The sequence below is a fragment of the Astatotilapia calliptera genome, chromosome 17 (assembly GCF_964374335.1).
Source record: "Astatotilapia calliptera chromosome 17, fAstCal68.1, whole genome shotgun sequence".
Taxonomy (NCBI): Eukaryota; Metazoa; Chordata; class Actinopteri; order Cichliformes; family Cichlidae; genus Astatotilapia; species Astatotilapia calliptera.
This window is the reverse complement of record NC_137438.1, coordinates 29,496,732-29,516,851: the sequence shown is the minus strand read 5'-3', so window position 1 is coordinate 29,516,851 and position 20,120 is coordinate 29,496,732. Positions and strand designations below refer to the sequence as shown.

At 38.6% G+C, this 20,120-nt stretch overlaps 1 protein-coding gene across 7 annotated transcripts in view; it reads left to right on the top strand.

The window, feature by feature from the left end:
• Window positions 1–20,120, top strand: part of col7a1l (collagen type VII alpha 1-like) — a 78,201-nt gene that overhangs the window by 22,961 nt on the left and 35,120 nt on the right. For 5 of the 7 annotated variants that reach the window (XM_080291227.1, XM_080291228.1, XM_080291226.1 and 2 more), the window contains 49 exons: window positions 132–255; window positions 682–825; window positions 930–1,117; window positions 3,041–3,121; window positions 3,218–3,235; window positions 3,336–3,359; window positions 3,529–3,594; window positions 4,071–4,151; window positions 4,528–4,554; window positions 4,658–4,702; window positions 4,823–4,897; window positions 5,023–5,118; window positions 5,322–5,348; window positions 5,535–5,588; window positions 5,721–5,792; window positions 5,888–5,947; window positions 6,066–6,101; window positions 6,220–6,264; window positions 6,451–6,486; window positions 6,620–6,664; window positions 8,202–8,273; window positions 8,352–8,384; window positions 10,142–10,213; window positions 10,335–10,394; window positions 10,500–10,535; window positions 11,687–11,767; window positions 12,035–12,070; window positions 12,234–12,278; window positions 12,515–12,586; window positions 13,023–13,058; window positions 13,379–13,405; window positions 13,572–13,607; window positions 13,692–13,754; window positions 15,435–15,473; window positions 15,570–15,623; window positions 16,090–16,122; window positions 16,482–16,547; window positions 16,730–16,774; window positions 16,901–16,936; window positions 17,021–17,047; window positions 17,134–17,205; window positions 17,358–17,420; window positions 17,665–17,682; window positions 17,772–17,807; window positions 17,892–17,930; window positions 18,025–18,060; window positions 18,145–18,279; window positions 18,391–18,489; window positions 19,677–19,856. In XM_080291227.1, the coding sequence (XP_080147353.1) occupies window positions 132–255; window positions 682–825; window positions 930–1,117; window positions 3,041–3,121; window positions 3,218–3,235; window positions 3,336–3,359; window positions 3,529–3,594; window positions 4,071–4,151; window positions 4,528–4,554; window positions 4,658–4,702; window positions 4,823–4,897; window positions 5,023–5,118; window positions 5,322–5,348; window positions 5,535–5,588; window positions 5,721–5,792; window positions 5,888–5,947; window positions 6,066–6,101; window positions 6,220–6,264; window positions 6,451–6,486; window positions 6,620–6,664; window positions 8,202–8,273; window positions 8,352–8,384; window positions 10,142–10,213; window positions 10,335–10,394; window positions 10,500–10,535; window positions 11,687–11,767; window positions 12,035–12,070; window positions 12,234–12,278; window positions 12,515–12,586; window positions 13,023–13,058; window positions 13,379–13,405; window positions 13,572–13,607; window positions 13,692–13,754; window positions 15,435–15,473; window positions 15,570–15,623; window positions 16,090–16,122; window positions 16,482–16,547; window positions 16,730–16,774; window positions 16,901–16,936; window positions 17,021–17,047; window positions 17,134–17,205; window positions 17,358–17,420; window positions 17,665–17,682; window positions 17,772–17,807; window positions 17,892–17,930; window positions 18,025–18,060; window positions 18,145–18,279; window positions 18,391–18,489; window positions 19,677–19,856 (2,991 nt within the window). The remainder of the gene's footprint in view (window positions 1–131; window positions 256–681; window positions 826–929; window positions 1,118–3,040; window positions 3,122–3,217; window positions 3,236–3,335; window positions 3,360–3,528; window positions 3,595–4,070; window positions 4,152–4,527; window positions 4,555–4,657; window positions 4,703–4,822; window positions 4,898–5,022; window positions 5,119–5,321; window positions 5,349–5,534; window positions 5,589–5,720; window positions 5,793–5,887; window positions 5,948–6,065; window positions 6,102–6,219; window positions 6,265–6,450; window positions 6,487–6,619; window positions 6,665–8,201; window positions 8,274–8,351; window positions 8,385–10,141; window positions 10,214–10,334; window positions 10,395–10,499; window positions 10,536–11,686; window positions 11,768–12,034; window positions 12,071–12,233; window positions 12,279–12,514; window positions 12,587–13,022; window positions 13,059–13,378; window positions 13,406–13,571; window positions 13,608–13,691; window positions 13,755–15,434; window positions 15,474–15,569; window positions 15,624–16,089; window positions 16,123–16,481; window positions 16,548–16,729; window positions 16,775–16,900; window positions 16,937–17,020; window positions 17,048–17,133; window positions 17,206–17,357; window positions 17,421–17,664; window positions 17,683–17,771; window positions 17,808–17,891; window positions 17,931–18,024; window positions 18,061–18,144; window positions 18,280–18,390; window positions 18,490–19,676; window positions 19,857–20,120) is intronic. The other 2 variants (XM_080291229.1, XM_080291225.1) reach the window with 1 other exon arrangement.

The following is a 20,120-nucleotide window of genomic DNA, read 5'->3' as shown; positions in this document are numbered from 1 at the left end:
AAGCAAATATATAGTTCTTATGATCTTTGTTTTGAAGAATGAAGTTTCATCACAGTCAGCTGTGATCTAAAAATCCTTTATATTGCTGTTATGATGATGTGCATTTTCTCACTCTCTCAATCTTCTTTCAGATAGCTGTGGTTCATTACAGCGATGAGCCTCGCATTGAATTCCGCCTTAATGACTTCAAAGACAGAAACTCTGTGCTCAGGGCTCTCAGAGCGCTGCGTTATGGAGGGGGCAACACCAAAACCGGTTGGTGATACTCACACAGATGTGCACCATGCTTTGTCTCATTTTGCCAGCTATCTTCAGTGGGCCAGGAGCCTCTTTTACTATTTCCTGTATTGAAAACCATAGCCTTTTTAACAGGTGTCACACTGTTCTGTTACCAAACACCTGCACACTAACTGCTGATGTAGTTAGTATCATATGAGATGATCTTTTATTGTGCATGGGCAAATTGAATTTTGTGTAAAAAAAAGAAAGAAAGAAAAGTTGTTGAATCAGTGAGATGATACAAGAATTCATATGGTCCAGGACCACAAATAATAACATGGCTGAAGAATCTCATTACAGTGCTGGAAAACTAGCAAACATAATCCACCAGAATTTAACCAAAAGTCATATTACTTTCTCTTAAAACTTATTTTTTGTTGTTTTTGTTCTTTTGTTCCTCAGGAAAAGGCATCAGCTATGTTCTGCAAGAACTGTTCCAGGAGGCTCATGGGATGAGGCAGGATGTACCCCATGTTCTGGTTTTGTTTACAGATGGCAAGGCCCAAGACAATGTGGTGCCACCCTCCAGAATTGCCCGCGCCTTGGGTGAGTTATAATATAAACTGTTCAAAACACGTGAACGGATTTTTCACTCATTAAAAGTTTAAACTAAAATATTCAGTTATCATGTTACGATTGTGTCTCTGTAGGGGTCAGCGTCCTGGCAGTTGGAGTTTCGAATGCAGATCGTGAAGAACTGAATAAAATTGCAGCTCCCACCAGCTACAAAAACATCTTCTATTCACCAACTTTTGATGATTTTCCCTCCGTGGAGAGAGAATTTATCAGAAGCCTCTGTAGCGACGAACTCATCACAGAGTTCAAACTACAAGATGAGGTGAGGTAAAAAAAATAAGGCAAAGGTATTGCTTGTCTGTCTGTAAGAAACTAAAACAAATAAATGACTGTAAATGTAGAAAATCTTTGTTCATAAGCGATACATACAAGTATGCGTTGTAGGAGATTTTGTTGTATTGGGACAGCTTTTATACTGTGCCTGTAAAGTGAACATACTTGCACGTGTAGGTGGATCTTCTAAAACACCTGTGGAGCCTATTATTTGTGTCTAATGACCATGTATTACACAGAGGTCCATCCATCCATCCATCCATTTTCATCCGCTTTGTCCGGGGCCAGGTCGCGGGGGCAGCAGCCTAAGCAAAGAGGCCCAGACCTCCCTCTCCCCAGCCACCTCCTCCAGCTTATCCGGGGGAATACCAAGGCTTTCCCAGGCCAGCCGAGAGATATAATCTCTCCAGCGTGTCCTGGGTCTGCCCCGGGGCCTCCTCCCGGTGGGACATGCCTGGAACACCTCACCCAGGAGGCGCCCAGGGGGCATCCTTGTCAGATGCCCGAACCACCTCAGCTGGCTCCTTTCGATGTGGAGAAGCAGCTGCTCTACTCTGAGCCCCTCCCGGATGGCCGAACTTCTCACCCTATCTCTAAGGGAGAGGCCAGCCACCCTTCGGAGGAAGCTCATTTCTGCCGCTTGTATCCGCGATCTCGTTCTTTTGGTCACTACCCACAGCTCGTGGCCATAGGTGAGGGTAGGGACGTAGATCGACCGGTAAATTGAGAGCTTCGCTTTTACACTCAGCTCCCTCTTCACCACGACGGACCGGTGCAGCGTCCGCATTACTGCAGCTGCAGCCCCAATCCGTCTGTCGATCTCCGGCTCCCTTCTCCAGGGAGAAGGTCCATCCAGTTAATTTTAAATTTGCACACAAAGGCTCTGCAGGTGAGAAAACGTCACCATTCTTTACTTGACGTCAGACCGGAGGACGTAACTGCAGACTCAGCCCATTTCTGATGATGTGTTTTGAGAGGCTGGTTTTTCATAAAAGACAATAGACCTGTCCACATAGATCCTCAGCAGTTGGCTCCACTGTCCCCCGTCTTCACACACCTTGATAATAAATAAAGCCTCTGTGAATGCTGCTGATTTGAGCTTCGCATTCAATAATGAAACTCAAAATTTCTTTTCTAAAAATGAGTAGGTGTGGTAGAAACGTCATAGATTTCCTGGTGCAATCAGTAGGAAAAAACGGAGCTCTGCAGTGTTCAAGCAGTTGATTTTTTTCCTTTTGTTGTTTACTTGTTGTCGGGCCAGCACCTGCCCCTCTTTTGTTGTGGATGTACATGTATTTTTCTTGTTCATATCCTGAGGACATGAGCAATCTTGCGGTGTGGTAGCCAGAGAACAATCAACTGCACATTGTAAGGAAAAAAATAAGCAGGTGATTTTAGAAGAAAGGAGGCAAAGACAGACACACCTGTTTTTTTGGGGTTTTTTTTAGGTGCAGCAGATAAACAGCTTCAAATTTCTCTGAATCAATATCACAGATAGAACTTTCCAAGTCACTAAGTCACTTATAGCGACGAGCATAAAAAAGTGTCCTAACTGGGAAATTCAGCAACTGGCACTACATGTGGTGCCTCTGCTGCTTAACCAATTAACTTTGAAGTTTCTTTCTTCAGGCCACAAGACTACACGTGTGAAGCTCTGAGATCCCCCCCCTTCACTGCAAACAGTAGCTTTACTTTTATGACTCAAATAGTGAATAATTCATTCAGAATTTTTGGTAGCACAAACAGACTACATCTCAAATTTGTTATACAACCTTGTGTTGCATAATAGGAATTCAAATTATTCTTGACGAGCAAATTCAAAGAAGCTTTGTAGTGAGCCTTCTCTGCTTCTGTAGTCTACTTAAAAGTCAGTTGAATAGTTTGTAATGCATTCTTTTTTTTTCATTTTCAGGGTGCTCAGCTAGACACCCCCACTGATGACCCAGAGGAGATGCTTAAGCCCGAGGGTCCATGCCTAACTCAGTGCATGAAGGTTTGTTTGATTCTTTCTCCTGCAAAGTTATAATCGTGAGTTGTTAAACCTTGTTATTCTGCAGTGATTAATCATATGAATTTTCTGTTTTTTCAGGGCCAAAAAGGGGAAAAGGTGAGTTACTGTATTTGACTCAGGCAAAAGTGATGCATTTTTTCCTGTAACATTTCATAAACTTATTTCTTTATTTTTTGATAATCTTTTATTCTTTCAGGGAGACAGTTTGGGTCTTGGTCTGGTATGTTTGTTCTTACTTTATGTCGCCTTTTAAATAATACGCTTAAACTTTATTCTCCCTTCTATTCAGTTTTTCACTGGCCCCGCTTCTGCCTTGTGTATTCAGATACACTTTTTTACTTATCATCAACCAAACCTTTAAAAAATAACAATTATTAATGTTGTTGTAGAGATTCAGACAAAGCCCTGGAGAGTTTGATCCTTTCACATCTTCAAAAGGAGAAAAAGGAGAAAGGGTAAGCATCAGCACATACAGCATATGTTAATTGTATGTGCATGAATATATGTACATAAATAATAATAAGGTTGTTTGTGCACATTACACATAAATGCCTTAGTTATTATTTGTTGTCTTCAACATCTGCCCTTTATTACCTTATACTAGCACATGCAGTATGAGTGACAAAAAGCAAAATAGTTTTAGCAACAAGAGTTGCATGTAAACAAAACATGAATTAAGATGTTTGTAGAGCATTTCAGCTTCAAAAGTATGTGAAACCTCGTCTTTTAAACCATTTGCATTAAATTAGTTCCCGTGTACTGTCTTCTTTGAATTCAGTATATACAATTAGTGTTATGTTTAAATGCTGTATCGAAACCACTAACAGTGCAGTAGTATTTGTGTCCCTCTGCAATTTGTTATTTAATATATATATATGTTTTTATTAATATTTTTATTTTCAGGACTGACTCTAATGTCTTAATTTGACAGGGACTTCCTGGAACTGACGGTGTTCCTGGTTTGCCAGGTCGCCCAGGAAGAACTGGACCACCGGGTTCTGCTGGCCAACGGGTACCTAAAGTCATATGAAAATGATTTTACAGCAGTATAAGCAGTCCTGTGCAAAGAGTGTATGCACAGCTCTCTTGAGGTCCAGGCATTTCAGTCAGGTTGTGGTCTGAACTTCGACAGGACGTACGGAGATGGCCTCACATTTGATCTACTTATTGCAAGGAGCAAAGTTATCCCCCCTCCACCACCGTGCTTGACAGTTGGCATGAGGTGTTTGTGCTGATATGCTGTGTTTAATTTGTTGTGCAGTGCATCATAGGTCTGCATATAGTGCTACAAGAACGTTCCTTTTCTCACGCTTGTATATCCATATAGAACAGAATTTCACACTTATCTGATCTGAACCTGAAAATATGATTACTTTCTAAATTTCCAGGGCCCTACAGGTGTTCCAGGTGACATGGTGAGAACAAAATATCTGTAAAAAAAAAAATAGATTGATTAATTGTGTCATCTATATTCTTTGGAGACTGTAAAGGATTTTTGAAACAGTCTTTTCATGGTAGGGTCCACCTGGGCTCCCTGGTCCAAAGGGACAGAGAGGAGAGAGAGTAAGTGTAATCCATGCATTTAATTTTGCTTTCTATTCATGAGACAGATGTTTATGCACTTTTAAGATTTGTATGCTGCAACAACAATGAACAGAGTCTTTTTTTTTGCCTTCCTCTCAGGGAGAGCCGGGATACGTCATAGCTGGTACAGATCCAAATTTTGTGCCCGGACGAAAAGGAGAGCCAGGCTCCTCAGTGAGTTTTCGAGAAGGCAAAAAAAATAAAATAAAAAATTTCCCCAAAAAACAAACAAATAAACAAGTAGTTTTTGAAAGGTAATCTTTAAGGCATTTTAAGATACTTTTAACTGCATGTTACAGGGTCCCCCAGGACCTCCCAGTCTTCCAGGGGTCAATGGAGCTCCAGGTCTGCCTGGTCAGCCAGGATCACCGGGGCCACCAGGAATAGCTGTCAAGGTAACGTAAATTCAAGGGAAGCAAAGAAAAAAAAAGGGCATTGTAATTACACCCCACCTTTTTTTAATTCATGATGTTTTATAATGCCTGTCACTGCACATCACATAATGTCAAGACAGCTTGGAGTATTTAGTATGAAGAGTCACAAAGATGTTTTGACAGCACAGTCCAACAAAGCTGCTTCTACTGTTTGCACTTCGCAGGGAGATCCCGGAGAGCCGGGTACAAAAGTAAGTATGAAGGCTGTCTTCTTGTCGTTTTATACATTTGCTCAAAAAAACCCCCCGAATCCCTACTTTTAATTTACTTTCATAAATGTTGTATATCAGCCTATTTTCAAACCGCTTGGTTATTTTGTTATATAATATGTCTTGTTGTGTTTGCATATCTTATAATATTTCATTTATTTTTGAAAGGGCTTACGTGGGAAGCAGGGCGTGAAAGGAGACAAAGGAGAGCCGGGAAAAGATGTAAGCACATAGCTGATAAAATGATAGTGTTCGGGCAGCTTAGTTAAGAAAAAAATAAAACAGAATTTGAGACGTTTCTGTGCCCGCTTTGTCTCTCACATCGCAAACTGACACATGTGCAAACTGCTGCAGGGCATTGCAGGTTTGCCTGGTCCCATTGGTGTTGATGGGGGACCAGGACTGCCAGGCCAGAAAGGAGAAAAGGTAATTTTGAATTACAGCTTTTGTGCTTATAAAGACCCTAAGTGCATAATTACTAAAAATACTTTATTGTTTGTAATATTTATTTTTTCTTGCAGGGTGAGGAGGGAGTTGGCATACAAGGTGTTCAAGGTCCTCATGGAGAGAAAGGAGAGAAGGTACCTTACAGCAGACATGAAGGACACAGAGTTTAGTCATCAGCTTGACTTTGGAGAATAGTCTGCACTGCATTAAAGACTGGATTATTTGTGTGTTTGTTTTACTTTTGTCATGCAGGGAGATATTGGATTAGCAGGACCAGTTGGCCCAAAGGTACCAAAATATACATTTTTAAACTCAGATTTTTGCTAATATTCTAAAGTAATCTAAACCCCCCTTATTGTTAAAACTTTATTGTGGGTTCACATGTTTCTTCACTTTGTCTTTTAAGGGTGAGCGTGGAGAGCAGGGCATCCAGGGAATCATTGGACCTCGGGTGTGCACTTTATCACCAACTGAATAGTCACATATGACTACCCTGCATGTTTTATACTTAAATGCATATAAATGAATTGCACTTCCTTCTAATAAAATGAAGCAGATTTATCACAGATAAAAGTGAAGACTGCATAACAATCATTGATGAATTAATTTAAAGCAAGTGATTTATTTATACCCGCAGGGGAAAAAAGGAATGAAAGGGGAGCCAGGAGACAAGGTGAGTTCATTCACATATAAATTCTTTCTGCTTTACAATTATCATGCATATGAATGTGAAGATTCATTTTAGATTAACAAGAATAAGGCTGCTTACAAAAAAAGTGTGCGTTAACATTTTCTTTCTTCTTTAGGGAGACCAAGGAGAGGTGGGACCAATAGGACCACAAGGACCCCCAGTGAGTGAGGATTGCATCTTATACAATGTGGCATCAGATTTATTAGTAATAATGATAATAATAATAATGATAAAAGTTTAATTATACAACGCTTTTCAAAACACAGTCACAGTTTAAAGATAAATAAATACAGTTCAACATACAGACACATAGTGACACATTCATTTCAACAGACACACTTTTATACACACAAAAAATATAAACTGTGGCCCATAATAATTGCGGAAAGCTAACTTATAGAAATGAGTTTTCGTCATTTTTTAAAAGCAAACCAATCATCCTGATAAGCTAAGAAAGGCTTTTCTGAAACCTCATTAGCGTGATTGGCTCTTGTTTTAAGGTAAGAGCATGGAACAATTAAGAGACCTCGATGAGATGATCTACGAAGTGATAAGTTGAGCAGACACATATATAGTTTATGTCAGAGATCTAAAAGTTTAAAGGTTTTAAGAGGTTTAAAAGAAAAGAGAAAATCTTTATTGTCAGACAAATACTGAATTATCCTGCTACTACTTTTTGAGGAGTATGGATGAGACTTTCAAACCTAAGAACACTGCACCAACTTTCAAGCATGGTGGTAGCAGCATCATGCTCTGGGGTTGTTTTGTTGCCAGTGGTGCTGGTATATTGCACAAGTAATGGAATAATAAATAAGGACTGTCTCCAAACACAAACACTGTAATGTCCTTTCCAAAGTCCCGACCTCAACCCTTTTGAAAATTTGTAGACTATGCTTAGTCAGGAAATGCCAGAAAACCAACCAGTTTAAATGAATCCTACAAATTCTGCCAAGAGGACCCCAGCCAGAATTATCCTGGCGGGATTTGTGATCAGTTGTCGATGGCTACCTAAAGCATCCCGTCAAACTGCAACTTGCTGAGACACATTTAACCAAATATCAGTATATTAGAATATGCATATATTTGAACCTGTATGTACACCTTCGACTCTGTGGGGATTAGAGAAGATCGAAATAAATTGGAACAGATGTTAAAAGAATTTATCAAAAGCTATAAAGAAATCTAAAAAACAAGGGAGGGGCAAATGCAGTGTTTTTATTTTGCACCAGCTCTGAAAACTAAAAGACTAGCTTTAAACCTATTAATAACTTTTGCTAATGTCTCCAAGCAGGAATTTAGATTGATGAATGAACAAATGAGGAAGTCATTTTGTTCTGGGTTTGGAAGATTACACTCTATCAGAGATGGTTATGATTGCATACATCCACGAGCCAAATTGTCAAACCTCAGTGGGTATGTTTTGCAAATGGGTCATTTTTTTCTGCTTCAGTGATTTTTAATTTGAAGCAGCATAATCTTTTGGAAGAGATTGCTACCGGAAAAACTGTCATCATGAGGGCCATCTTCCTGTGTTTTGTAGTACGCTTTGTAGTCATTCAACAAGATTAGTTTTTATGATAAAAAGAAGAAATTGGTTTTGATTTGTTGGGAACAAAAATAAACAGCTTTTATCAGAGAGGCTTGGAGTTAACGGTCACAACAGAAGTGGCACTGACAGTTCACCTTCACATTTCTAGGGGCCTGCTGGACCGATGGGATTAAAGGGAGATGAAGGTCCAAGAGGACCTGCTGGAGACCCGGCGAAGGGTGTAAGAAAACCATTTCATATATTTCAACCTAGTATATAGAGGTTTTGCTATTAAACTGTCTTTTCCCTGTCACAACAGGTAATTGGTCCAGCTGGGAAAAAGGGGGCCAGGGTAAGTTACCAGTATGTGAGCTTTTTCCAGAACTTTTGCTGATCTGTTTCTATTTTCACCACTGAATTTTCCAATCAGTGTATACTACATCAACATTCTTCCAAAACATTGTTTTCAGCTAAATTACAGACTTCAAATATGTCAAATAGCCTTAAATGTCCTTGAAGAAATGCTTAACCTGTTGGGTTCTGGGGAAGGAGGTGATGGATATTCCAGCTGTCATAGGACATCAAGGGTATGGTCTGGATAGTTCTCAAGTCAATCATCGGGCACTATATATTCTTAATTACATAAGGAAAAGTTAAGAAAGGTGCTTTTAAAGTCACAGCATCCATAATCTACACCTTTATCATATGAGATTCCCCCATAGTGTTACTAACCGGCCTTTCCAGGCGATTCCTTTTACAGTTTGACTGGCTGACATCTGAAAAGGGAAACTGGTGTCTTTCTCACCATCTACCATATGCTAACTTCAGCCTACCTGATCAAAAGCTGTGGGATATAAAGCACACAAAAGAGAAAAAGCATGTCACCAGCAGTCGGTGCAGCTAGCTACCTGTATAATTCCATCTCAGCCTTCATTTTTGCCATCTTCTTATACATGTTTCACATTCAGGCAGGCACCTGACTGGTAATTGGATGAACCCTGTGTCTCATTGCACTTAAAGAAAAAGTTACATGTTGGTGGAACTGCAGTCATCAAGGAGCAGACGCCAACATTTTGGGGGTTCATTCATTACCTACACTCAGCATCTTACTTTTAGTAAAATCAGACAGTTTTTGTCTGTTTGATTTGAAATACTCCTTCCTTCCTGAGACATTTTTGGACAGTCCAGGGGTTAGCTGGCTAGCAGGATTTTAACAATCCTTTATAGATTTAGAATTCTGAGTTTGAGCTAATAAATTCTGGACAGTGGTACAGGATCCCTTTTTGTAAGCCTAACCTCTATAAACTTTCATTTGTCCCTCTGTCAGTTTAACAGATACAGATCAGCAATAGGGAGGCTGTGATATAGATTAGCTTTCTTTTAATTAGATCTATGCTTACTAGTTACTAATGGTTGTGGTTTTTGATGTACCCATCATCTATTCCAGGGTTGCTTTTCTTTTATGGGAAACAATGAAGTAATCATAGTTGCTAACCACGTGTTTCAAACCTGTGAGATAATAACAGATAAGAACCTAATATAGAAGTCATGCTGTGGTAGTTGCAGTCAGCTGTGAAACCTGGATGATTTAATTTTGTTCTTTTTCAGCTGCGTACAAAGAGACGTTGCAAACTCTGTGTAAAGTGCAATTATAACAACTTTTTCTGTTGGTACGAGCTGCTCGTCTGCAGTTAAGGCATTTAAGATTAAAATAAGGAAATTACTATTAGTTCCAGGTAAAGGTTTTATCATTGAGTAAAAGGATTTAAACTACTGAAACTATGGGTGCTGTAACACCTTTTTTAATTTCTTCTCACCCAGACTAAGCTGTGTGCACGTATTTATCTTAAGTGAGTTAAAATAAATCAGCCAGAGGTGAGTAATTGAAAACATTGTTAATTAATTGGTGTATTTTTGCAGACTCAATCTCATGGACCCGCTTATCGAACACAATTAAAAATTTTCTCTCATTAGCTTTTTCAGGGAGACTGAATGCTCTGTTGGATGGCACATAATTAATGACAGTCCACAGGGTCCATTTAGAGTGGAGAGAGGTTTAGCCTTCTCTTATCAATTGATGTACATGTGCTCATGTATGTGTTCTCTCAGGGGGACATCGGTCCAGTTGGTTCTACAGGCCCTCAGGGAATAAAGGGAGAACAAGGAGACAAGGGAGAAAAGGTTGTTATGGAGAGATATTGTCCATCATGGTCATTTCAATTTTATTATTGCAGGATTAGAGCAAATAGAATAACTGAATATCATTTTATGGTACGGTTATGGTTTGTTTTGATATGTGCAGGGTAGTCCTGGTTTTGGGATTCCAGGACAGCAGGGGCAAAAGGGAGAAAATGGAGAAAGGGTGAGTCATTTGATTCTTTAACGCTGTTGCCATCCTGGAATCATAAAGCAGGAAATTGCTGTGTGTTGTTGTTGTTAGATGTTTTATTAGTTTCATTGTTTACAGGGAAATGTTGGTTTATCAGGAAAACCAGGACAAAAGGTGAGTCATCACTGGTTACATTAAGTTCTTCTCATGAATTATTTTTTCTGTAAACAATGGGTCAAAACACTACATGCAAGGTGAAAACAAGCAGTAGTATTCAAGAACACATAGACTATAAACACATACATTAATTTTGTATTTTTGGATTGACACCTTTGCTTAATTTTAGTTTTTCTTCTATACTTTTTCACTAATTTCCAGTAATAGGAGGCAGATGTGAAAAAAAAAATCCACACAATCATTCTATGCAGTCTGCTGCATTTGGGAAATTTGCACAGTACGTTGCTACAAGTGAAAACAGAGGTTTTGTTGGTGGGCTATTCAGTGTCATGTAGGGGTCTACCTGAAATTATGTATGATTTGTTGCGTTTGTCCACGATCTTTTTTTTGTGAGCACTTCGCAACACCTGGCTTTTCCACACAAGTGTTTGGCAAATCTTGCCAGATAAATCCATGCCTAGGCAAAACTTCATAGGAGCTAAGGGTAGACATAAACATAGACAAGGCATAGACATGTTAAAAATATTTTTTTATGGCCAAAAATTCTTTTTGGTTTTAGAAGTTTACTAAATGTTAATTTCAGTTAAAGTTTAAAACACTTAATTGAACCACTTGAATAACGTTTGAATTACGCCATATTACTAAACAGGGCAAAACAGCGTGTGAGCACAATCCCCAAATAGTACTCATAGGGTGACTTTACAGGTGATTTACAAACATTGTGCTCCTTTTCTAAACATAGTCAGTTAATTTCATTATCAAGTACAAAAAATGGGCTAAATATAGTCTCAATATCGGTGCAATTCTCAGCAAATTGTGTGTTGCAAATCAATTTGTGTACTGATTTAAATATGCTTCTACTTATAATTTACGACTTGAGAAAGGAAGTCCCAGAAATGGAGCAGGATCACTTCCGAAAGTCAGCCCACCTCTTAGATGCAATCTTGCCACTGCACTCTTTGTAAATACAGACAATACCGTTTTTTGTTTGTTTTTTTTACATCAAAACCCAAATTGAGCTGGCCGTTAATATGTTGTACAATTCTACAACAGATTTGTATTAAACAATTAAAAACCCCAATTATTTATTTTTAAAGCATACATTTTTTTTGCTGACATTGTAAATCAGAGGTCATGTCTTTGCTCAGGGGAAAGATGGCTCTAAAGGTGAAAAAGGGAGCATTGGATTACCTGGCAATCCTGGAGAACCGGGATTAAGAGGTAAAGATGTAAGTAAATCCTGAGTGGCCGTTACAGCAACTATGAGTTTTGTTTGTATGGTAGGTACAGTGGAGTTCAGATTTAGTTTGATAAACAGGTCTATTCAGAAACAATGGTGTCAGAAAAATGCTAACAGTGTGAAAAATTTAACTAATGGACCAGAAAAAATGTAATTATTTTATCTCTTCCCTTTTGTTCACACGTATATTGTGAATGTTAGCACATTTGGCTAAATATTTCCTACTGCTTAGATTTATTGTTTAATTTGTGTGTAGGGTGCACCTGGAGCTATAGTAGAACCGGGAATGAAGGTAAAGTCTATTTGTTTGTTACGTGACTGTTTTGTTGACCAGCGCTTGGACTTTTAAACATGTTGCTTTTGAAGATTGTTATTTTTAAAATGATTTAACATCCCTATAATCATCCCCAGCGTCACATATTACCTCCACGGAGTCATTTAATTTGTTTTCGCAGGGTGAACAAGGACCAGCTGGAGAGCCTGGTGAAAGAGGAATCAGGGTATTTGTTCAACAGTTGTAAAGTTCAAATAAGAAAAAAGGAAAAACAATACTTCCCACAAAATTTAGAAAGTAACTTCAAAATGTATTTTGACAAAATCTGAAAATGCGACAAACCAGTATGTAGTATACCGAATGTGTAGTTACAATGCTGGCCAGGCTTTAAATCTGACACTTTTATTTGTGAAACATGAGTCAAGGGCTAAATTCTTCCATTTCTTTCTACTTGTTGATCAGGGTCCATTGGGATTACCAGGAAAACCAGGTGACACTGGAGAAAAAGGTGACCCTGGCAAGCCTGGCCCACCTGTAAGTTCTTTGCCATGATAATTAAACTTCAGTCAGCACAACTGTGGTCAAAAGAAGATTGTTGTTTGAAGCTGTCTTACATTACTCATTAAGTGAGAAACAGCATTAAAAGGAAGAGCTGCGGTAAAGATGGGTTGCAAAGGGGCTTGGGGGTATGCAGCAGCTGTGCCCCTGCTGAAGCAGCTGAAACACTTCACTGTGTAGAAGGTGGCGAACTGAACCAGCTGATCTGGGCTTGACTTTGTGGCCTTCCTGAGTTAATGCTATGCTTTATTAAATGTACACTTTTAAGAAGATCCACTTATAGGATCCTCATCTTTCTGCTTAGTATGTGTGTACAGATCAGTAGCTTTATACTGTACTATAACTAACTGTAATAATTCAACTGAAATTGCAAAACTTTAACATTACCTGAGATTTCTTTTCTGTTTTGAAGGGTGCCGATGGCAGAAAAGGTGACAAAGGAGAGGCGGTAAGTTTGTATCCACCATCTCTCCCTCCCTCTCTCTCATCAGTGAACATGTTTGGTTTTTTTCTCCTGGCTGCCTGCCTTCTGATTATTCTTCTGTGTCAGTCACTGTTTCATATCTTCTCAATCTGCTATCCTCCTGTGTCATTCCCTTTTGATAAGTTAAGTAATTAACTTTGTTTTTTGTGTGTTTACCATCCTTCATTGCACCAAACTATTTTTCCTTTGTCTTGCAAATATTGGATTTGTTTAGAACTATGACGTTGTAGATTTTAACTGTGTTTTGTCTGTCTTCTTTTCATTGTGCTGTCATCGTCATAAAGGGAAAGCCTGGACCTCCGGGAACACAAGTAAACAAATCTCTATAATTACTTGATCAGTTCAACCATGTTTGACAGAGGCGCTTGTTAAAGCACAGCTTGTAAAAAGCCTCATTCCTCCATGAGACCTTATGTCTGTTTCCAATCAACTGAAACTGTGTTTGTTAACAATTTAACTGTCATTTTATTCAATCAGACTGGTTCAGACAACATACTGACCAGAGTAATTAAGGTAATTTGAAGAATAGCACATTACAACTTTAAATTCATTCAGTTAAGGAAGAATTAAAGGTTTTTGCCCTTTCCTTCTTATCAGGGCGATCCTGGAGAGCCAGGTCAGCCAGGTTTGCGAGGAGAAATGGGCCCGCCTGGGCCACAAGTGAGTATTTTCACCATATGAAGTAACCAACAGGATGTGATACGCAGTGCAGTGAGAAAGTCTTTTCGACTTCCTGTTTTCTTAATGTTTGCATATTTGTCACATTAACATGTTACAAATCATCAAACCAATTTTAATATAAGATGACCTGAGTAAAAACAAGTCTGTTTTTAAAAGACGATTTTTTTTTTATCAAGGGGAAAAAAAGCTATCCGAACATATATGAAAAAGTTAACTGCCCCCACATTTTTTGAACATTGAGTTCAGTTTCACTAGCCACACCCAGGAGCTCAAAAATCACGCCATGACAACAAACGAAGAGAAACAGGATATCTGATATCTATCGGTCGGGAAAGCCATTTCTAAGTGTTTGGTACTCAAGTGAACCACGACGAGAACCATTATCCACAAATGGAGAAAACTTGTAACAGTGGTGAACCTTCACATGAGAGGCTGGAAACTCAAAATGAAGCGAAGAGCCCATCAACAACTCATCCAGGAGATCACAACTGAACTCAGAACAACATCTAAAGAGCTGCAGCCTTTGCTTTTCTCAGTTAAAGTTCACGATTCAGTGCCAAAAAGAGGACAAAGTCTCGTCTCACATTTGCCAAAAATGTGAGATATTACATTTTTGTAAAATGTAAATATAAATGTAAATATTACCCGATGAGACTAAAGCAGAACCTTTTGGAAGGTTTGAGTACTTTTACATCTGTTGTAAAATCTCACATTAAAGCAACACAGCCGTTCATTAAAAACAACCAACCGACAAACACACCAACAACAAAAATGATGGTGGTAGTGATGGTTAACAGATGTTTTGCTACTTAAGGACCTGGACGCCTTGCTGTAACTGATGGAGCCGTGAATTCTGAGACCAGAAAACCCTAAAGGAGAATGTCCAACCATCAGTTCACACCCTGAAGCTCAAACACGAGGTTTTGCAGTGGCCAAGTCAAAATCTGGGAATAATCAGAACATTTTGGCATTATCCTTGAAATGCATTGTGCCTTTCCTGCTTGAAAATCCTAAAATCTAACTGAATTAAAACAACTGTGAAAAGAAGAGTGGACCAAACTTTCCTTCACAGCGATGTGAAACACTCATTGCCAGTTACGTCAAACTCTTGATCACAGTTCTTGCTTCTAATGTTGGCATAACCAACATTTCTTCATTGGTTTTAGAGGAAACAACTTTTTGACAAGGGGCCAGGTTAGTTTGGATAACTTTTTGGATCTGTTTTTAATCATCGTTTAATAACTGCATTATGTATTTACTCAGGTTATTTTTGTCTAATATTAACATTTGTTTGATGATCTGAAACATGAAAGTGTGGCAGATATGCAAAAAAGAAGAAACCAGGAAGAGGGCAGTATACAGCACTATATCATTCATGCTAATGACCGTTAATTCTGGTTCTTTTGTACTTATTATTATTTTTTAGAAGTACTAAGCAGCCATTAATTTATGGACAGCCAAAAATTAAGTCCATTAACTTTTACCTTTCAGGACACAAAACTGATCATTAATCTAACTTGGTTAATCTGTTTAAAGGGGCATCCACATAGGAAGTGATCCTAAATTCATTTACGCTATTCTTATCTATTTCTTTTTTTTAAAATCAAAAGTAATATATTTTTCTTGAATGTCTTGAAACATCGTAATGTGTCTGTCCAGGGTCCAGAGGGGAAACCTGGATTACCAGGACAGTCTCTGGTATGCATGTGCATAATTCTAAATTGCACTTACTGTGGTTCTGTTTCTTTTTGTTTAATTACAAAGGTGTGTTTAATGTAACTGTTTGCCTTGCAGGGTGATTCTGGAAGAGATGGATTAGATGGCTTACCAGGAAAACCAGGAATGAAGGTTATAAAAATGTTTTATTGAAATTGCACATTCAAATATTTTGAAAATTTCCATGTAAATGGCATCGCGTGCACTATATTGACAAAAAGTATTAGGCCACAGATCTTCATCTCTGAAATGAGATCTTTTCATTCCCACTGCCACCAAGCCATGCCATATGCCTTTACAAAACTCGGTGTTTTCCTGTAGCAGGGTCTCATTATTGCTGCAGGGCAGTTTTGGAAATTTCTTTAAATAGTATCATTGCAAACATCACATAGACCATGTAAAGTTACAGAGCAGGGGTCATGGAGTGCCAAGGCGCATAGTGCCTAAAGGTCACCAATACTTAATAAAAACTGCGCGCCAGGAGCTTCATGGCATGAGTTTCCATGGCTAGGTGTAATGTGTAAGTGGCCCAGTATATTTGTACATATAGGGTATGCATGTAAGAGTTTGCTCACAAGGTGTCTTATGGTAACCGTAGGGTGACCAGGGACAGAAAGGAGAGCCTGGTCTGGTGAGTGGATGAATTTTTATGGAACTTAAATTCTTGTCATTACCGTATATGGTTTACTGCCCTATTAATATTAGCATAAAACAAGTTATCACTGAGTTACAGTGTATTATCTCACTTAACAAAAAAGAATAATGAAAAGAAAAGCTAAGATGCAGTCATGATTTTCAGTCTTTATGTTCCGTATATCAACTTTATGTGTGCTTATAGACACCTAAGCTTTTAGCATGTCAGCAGCTATTTTGCATTGCTGTGGAGTGTTTTACTGCCTCAGTGATAATTTGTCCAGTTTGTAATAACATTTGTCATTTTAATTTGCTGATATTTGCAAAAGGAGACTTTTTTTCTATGCTTGTAAACAGAAAGGAGAAAAAGGAGATCAAGGCCGGGTTGGGATTGCTGGGATGCCTGGCTTACCGGGGACTCCTGTGAGTTTCACTCCGGCAAAACCATTATCATCCATTTTTTATACACTTTTAATGGTGACAGTCTATAGTCATTCAAGGCAATATAACAAAATATATTCTTGCGTCAGGTGTGTAATTAGCGGGAGCCACATGTTTATCCACGATAATGATCAATCTCCTTTTTCATTTCCTCTTCTCTACAGGGGAGACCTGGCATTGATGGGAAGAGGGGCCTGCCAGGAAAAGATGTGAGAAACATTTGACAGTTATACCACTTTGCTATTAGATATCACCTGGATTACTGTTTTATCCAATTTGCACATTTGTTTGCCGTTTTCTAGCTCTTTTTAGATGAAATTACTTTTTTTTCACAGGGAGAAAGAGGACTCAAAGGAGATGACGGCAAGAAGGTTCTTAGATTTGCTGCAGCAATCAAAACATTTATGAAGCTTTTATTCTCCATTTACTTGTGTTAACTTCACTCTTCATTTCAGGGGGACAAGGGAGATGCGGGTGCTGATGTAAGTATATTCACATTTATGAAGGAAAACACAACTTAGTGATGAAGTTGAGGCTGTAACTGGATGATGCTGTTTGTTTCCTGCAGGGTAAAGATGGTAGTAAGGGTGAACCAGGGCTTCCAGGTTTGCCTGGGAGGCAGGTGCTTGTCACTCCTGAGGTAAACATGATGCAAAATGACTTCATTTTTGGTGACTTGTTTATGACTACACCTGTAATCACCATTGGTTTGACTAATTCCTCATTTATGCTGGGTGTTGATTCAGAAAAACATCACACAGTTTGACTTAATATCCATTTATCCCTTCTCAGGGTGCTACCATTGATGAAATCCGACAAGCATTCCCAATGCCAATGGGTCCTCCAGGACCTACTGTGAGTTTGATGCTTGTGCACATGTTTCTGCATATGTATAGCTTTCTTAAAAAATGGCACATCATCTCTGCTGTTGCATGGCATAATTCACTTGTCGCCTGCATGAAATCTAAGTCATCATGCAGTGATGACTACAGTGCTTATTTTTATTGTGGGCTACAATGAGAACAGATATGGTGAGCTTGATGTCATGCATTGTAGATGCATGTTCAAATGTCCTGCTCCTCTGTTTCTGTGTGTTTAGGGTTCTCCAGGATTGAAGGTAAGGTGGTAATGGTGCTTATATTGAGGCTGAGTTCTTAAAAAAACCCTGAAATATAGCCTTGGTTGCTGATTTGTCTTGTTTTGCAGGGTGATAAAGGAGAAAAAGGCCTGAAAGGAGAAAAGGTAATGCTCATTTGACTTATACATCAGAAACATGGGAATGGAAATTACATTATGCTGACTGCATTTATTTTCATGTTTCTGCAGGGTGACGCTGGAGCTCCAGGAAAATCTCTTGAGATGAAGGTTGAATAAAGGATATAATAATTTCTTCTGTGGCATACATGTTCTCATTTTACATTATTAAGTATCTGAACAACGTATTTTCACTCGACTTTAGGACATTGAGACAATGTTTGAAGCCTACGGTATAAAGGTGAGCTCTTTGCACCACATTGTATAAATATGCAATAGTGTAATAAAAGTAGAGTTCAGCTGTCTAAATAAAAGCTTTTTTCAGCTTCCTTTGCTGAAGGCTTTGATTGACAGGTTGCTGCAGGATGGCATAGAGGAGCTGCTTCATGTGCTCAGCAACTCCAAGAAAACAAAAGAAAACACAGAAAGGCACAACTCCAACGTCATCACTGACTACAAAGTACGTAGACTATTTTTAGACTGTATACTGTATGTTTACATTTCTTGTTTCCAATACCTCAAACTTTTCAAAACGACTACTACTGCTATTCATTTTATATTTTCTCGATAGAGTTCGGAGAAATTTGACATCACCAGCAGACCTTTGTCAAAAGCGGACACTTTTGAGGACACTGATGTAGACGGCCAGCCTCCTGAATCTTTCTTTGTTGTACGTAACCTCAGCCTAATCTAAAGAGAATGCTTGGGAACAATAATGAATCTATTAACCTACCACATATTTTAGTGGGTACACCTGTTCGACTTCTCATTAACGCAAATATCTAATCAGCCAATCATATGGCAACGAAACACTGCATGTTCAAGATGATCTACTGAATTCAACATGAGCTTGATTTTGAATGTGTTATGGCTGTTGATGCCAGACGGGCTGGTCTGAGTATTTCAGAAACTGATAATCTGCTGGGAATTTCCTACACAACCATCGACTTACAGAGAAGGGTAAAAAAAAAGGGAAAATATCTAGCGAGCAGCACTTCTGTGAATGAAAAATGGCTTGTCGATGCCAGAGATCCAAGGAGAATGGTCACGTTTTGAGTTGATAGGAAGGCAACAGTAACCCAAATAACCACTTGTTTCAACCAAAGTATGCAGACTAGCATCTCTGAATGCACATCGAAACAGGTACCACTCCTGTCAGCTAAGTATAGGAAACTGTAGGCTACAATTCTCATGGACTCACCACAATTGGAGAAGTGGAGGTTTGAAAAACACTGCCTGAGTCTTTCCTGTGATGTTTCTACTTTGACATTCGGATGATAGGGTCAAAATTTGATGTAAACTGCGTAAAAGCATGGATCCATCCTGTAATCCTGTAATGGTGTGGGGAATATCTTGTAGGCACACTTTAAGGCCCTTAGTACCAACTTAGCATTGTTTAAATGCACAGCCCAACTCAACATTGCTGCTGACCCTTTATGACCATAATGTACCCATCTTCTGATGGCTGATTCAAGAAAGATAACACATCATGCAACAAAGCTCAAATCATCTCACTGTAGCCTACAAATTTGCAGTAATTATGTGTTGTTATCATGTCAGTGTGGTCCAAAATCTCTGAGAACTGTTTGCAGCAGCTTGGCGAGTCCATGCTTCATCGAACAATGTACAGCTCATGTTCTGAATATTTATTGTTCTACTAACAGTCCTTGATATTTATTGTTTAAGGTTCTGTGTAATCTTGAGTTTTTCAGCCATCTCATACCTTTGTGCATTTTATTTGAGCTTGTGTGGCTTTAAATGTTTTCACCATGATCCTGGAGAAATGAAACTGTGTTTGATATAGTTTATCACCAGTTGTCACTAATATGTATTTTTTTTTTACTTCTCTCACTGAAGGACCCTTTAAATGAAACTGCAGAGGATCCAACTTTATGGACCGTCAACACGCTGAATGGAGAACTGGAGCATGACACGATTGAGACCAATTTAAAGGAGACAGTAGACAGTACTGGAACTTCCTTTAAAGTTAATCTGACTGTAGTCAATTCTACTTCCAATTATACAATGACCAATGAGGTAAGGCTGTCACATTTCATATTTAGGCACTTTTAGATGGAAGAAAGACAGAGTGTAAACTTTCAGTGCCATTTTTCTTTTTTATATTTTCTATTATTCCCTTTATTTAAAGAAATAAAATGCAAATAAACTTCATAATAATTCCTAAAAAAGTCATAAAAGTAATTAATATATATCTAACATTCACATAATATTTCATAAAATGCTTTGTAAACTCTAATGATGTACATGTCATACTTTAAAAATCTAAACAATCCTACATTA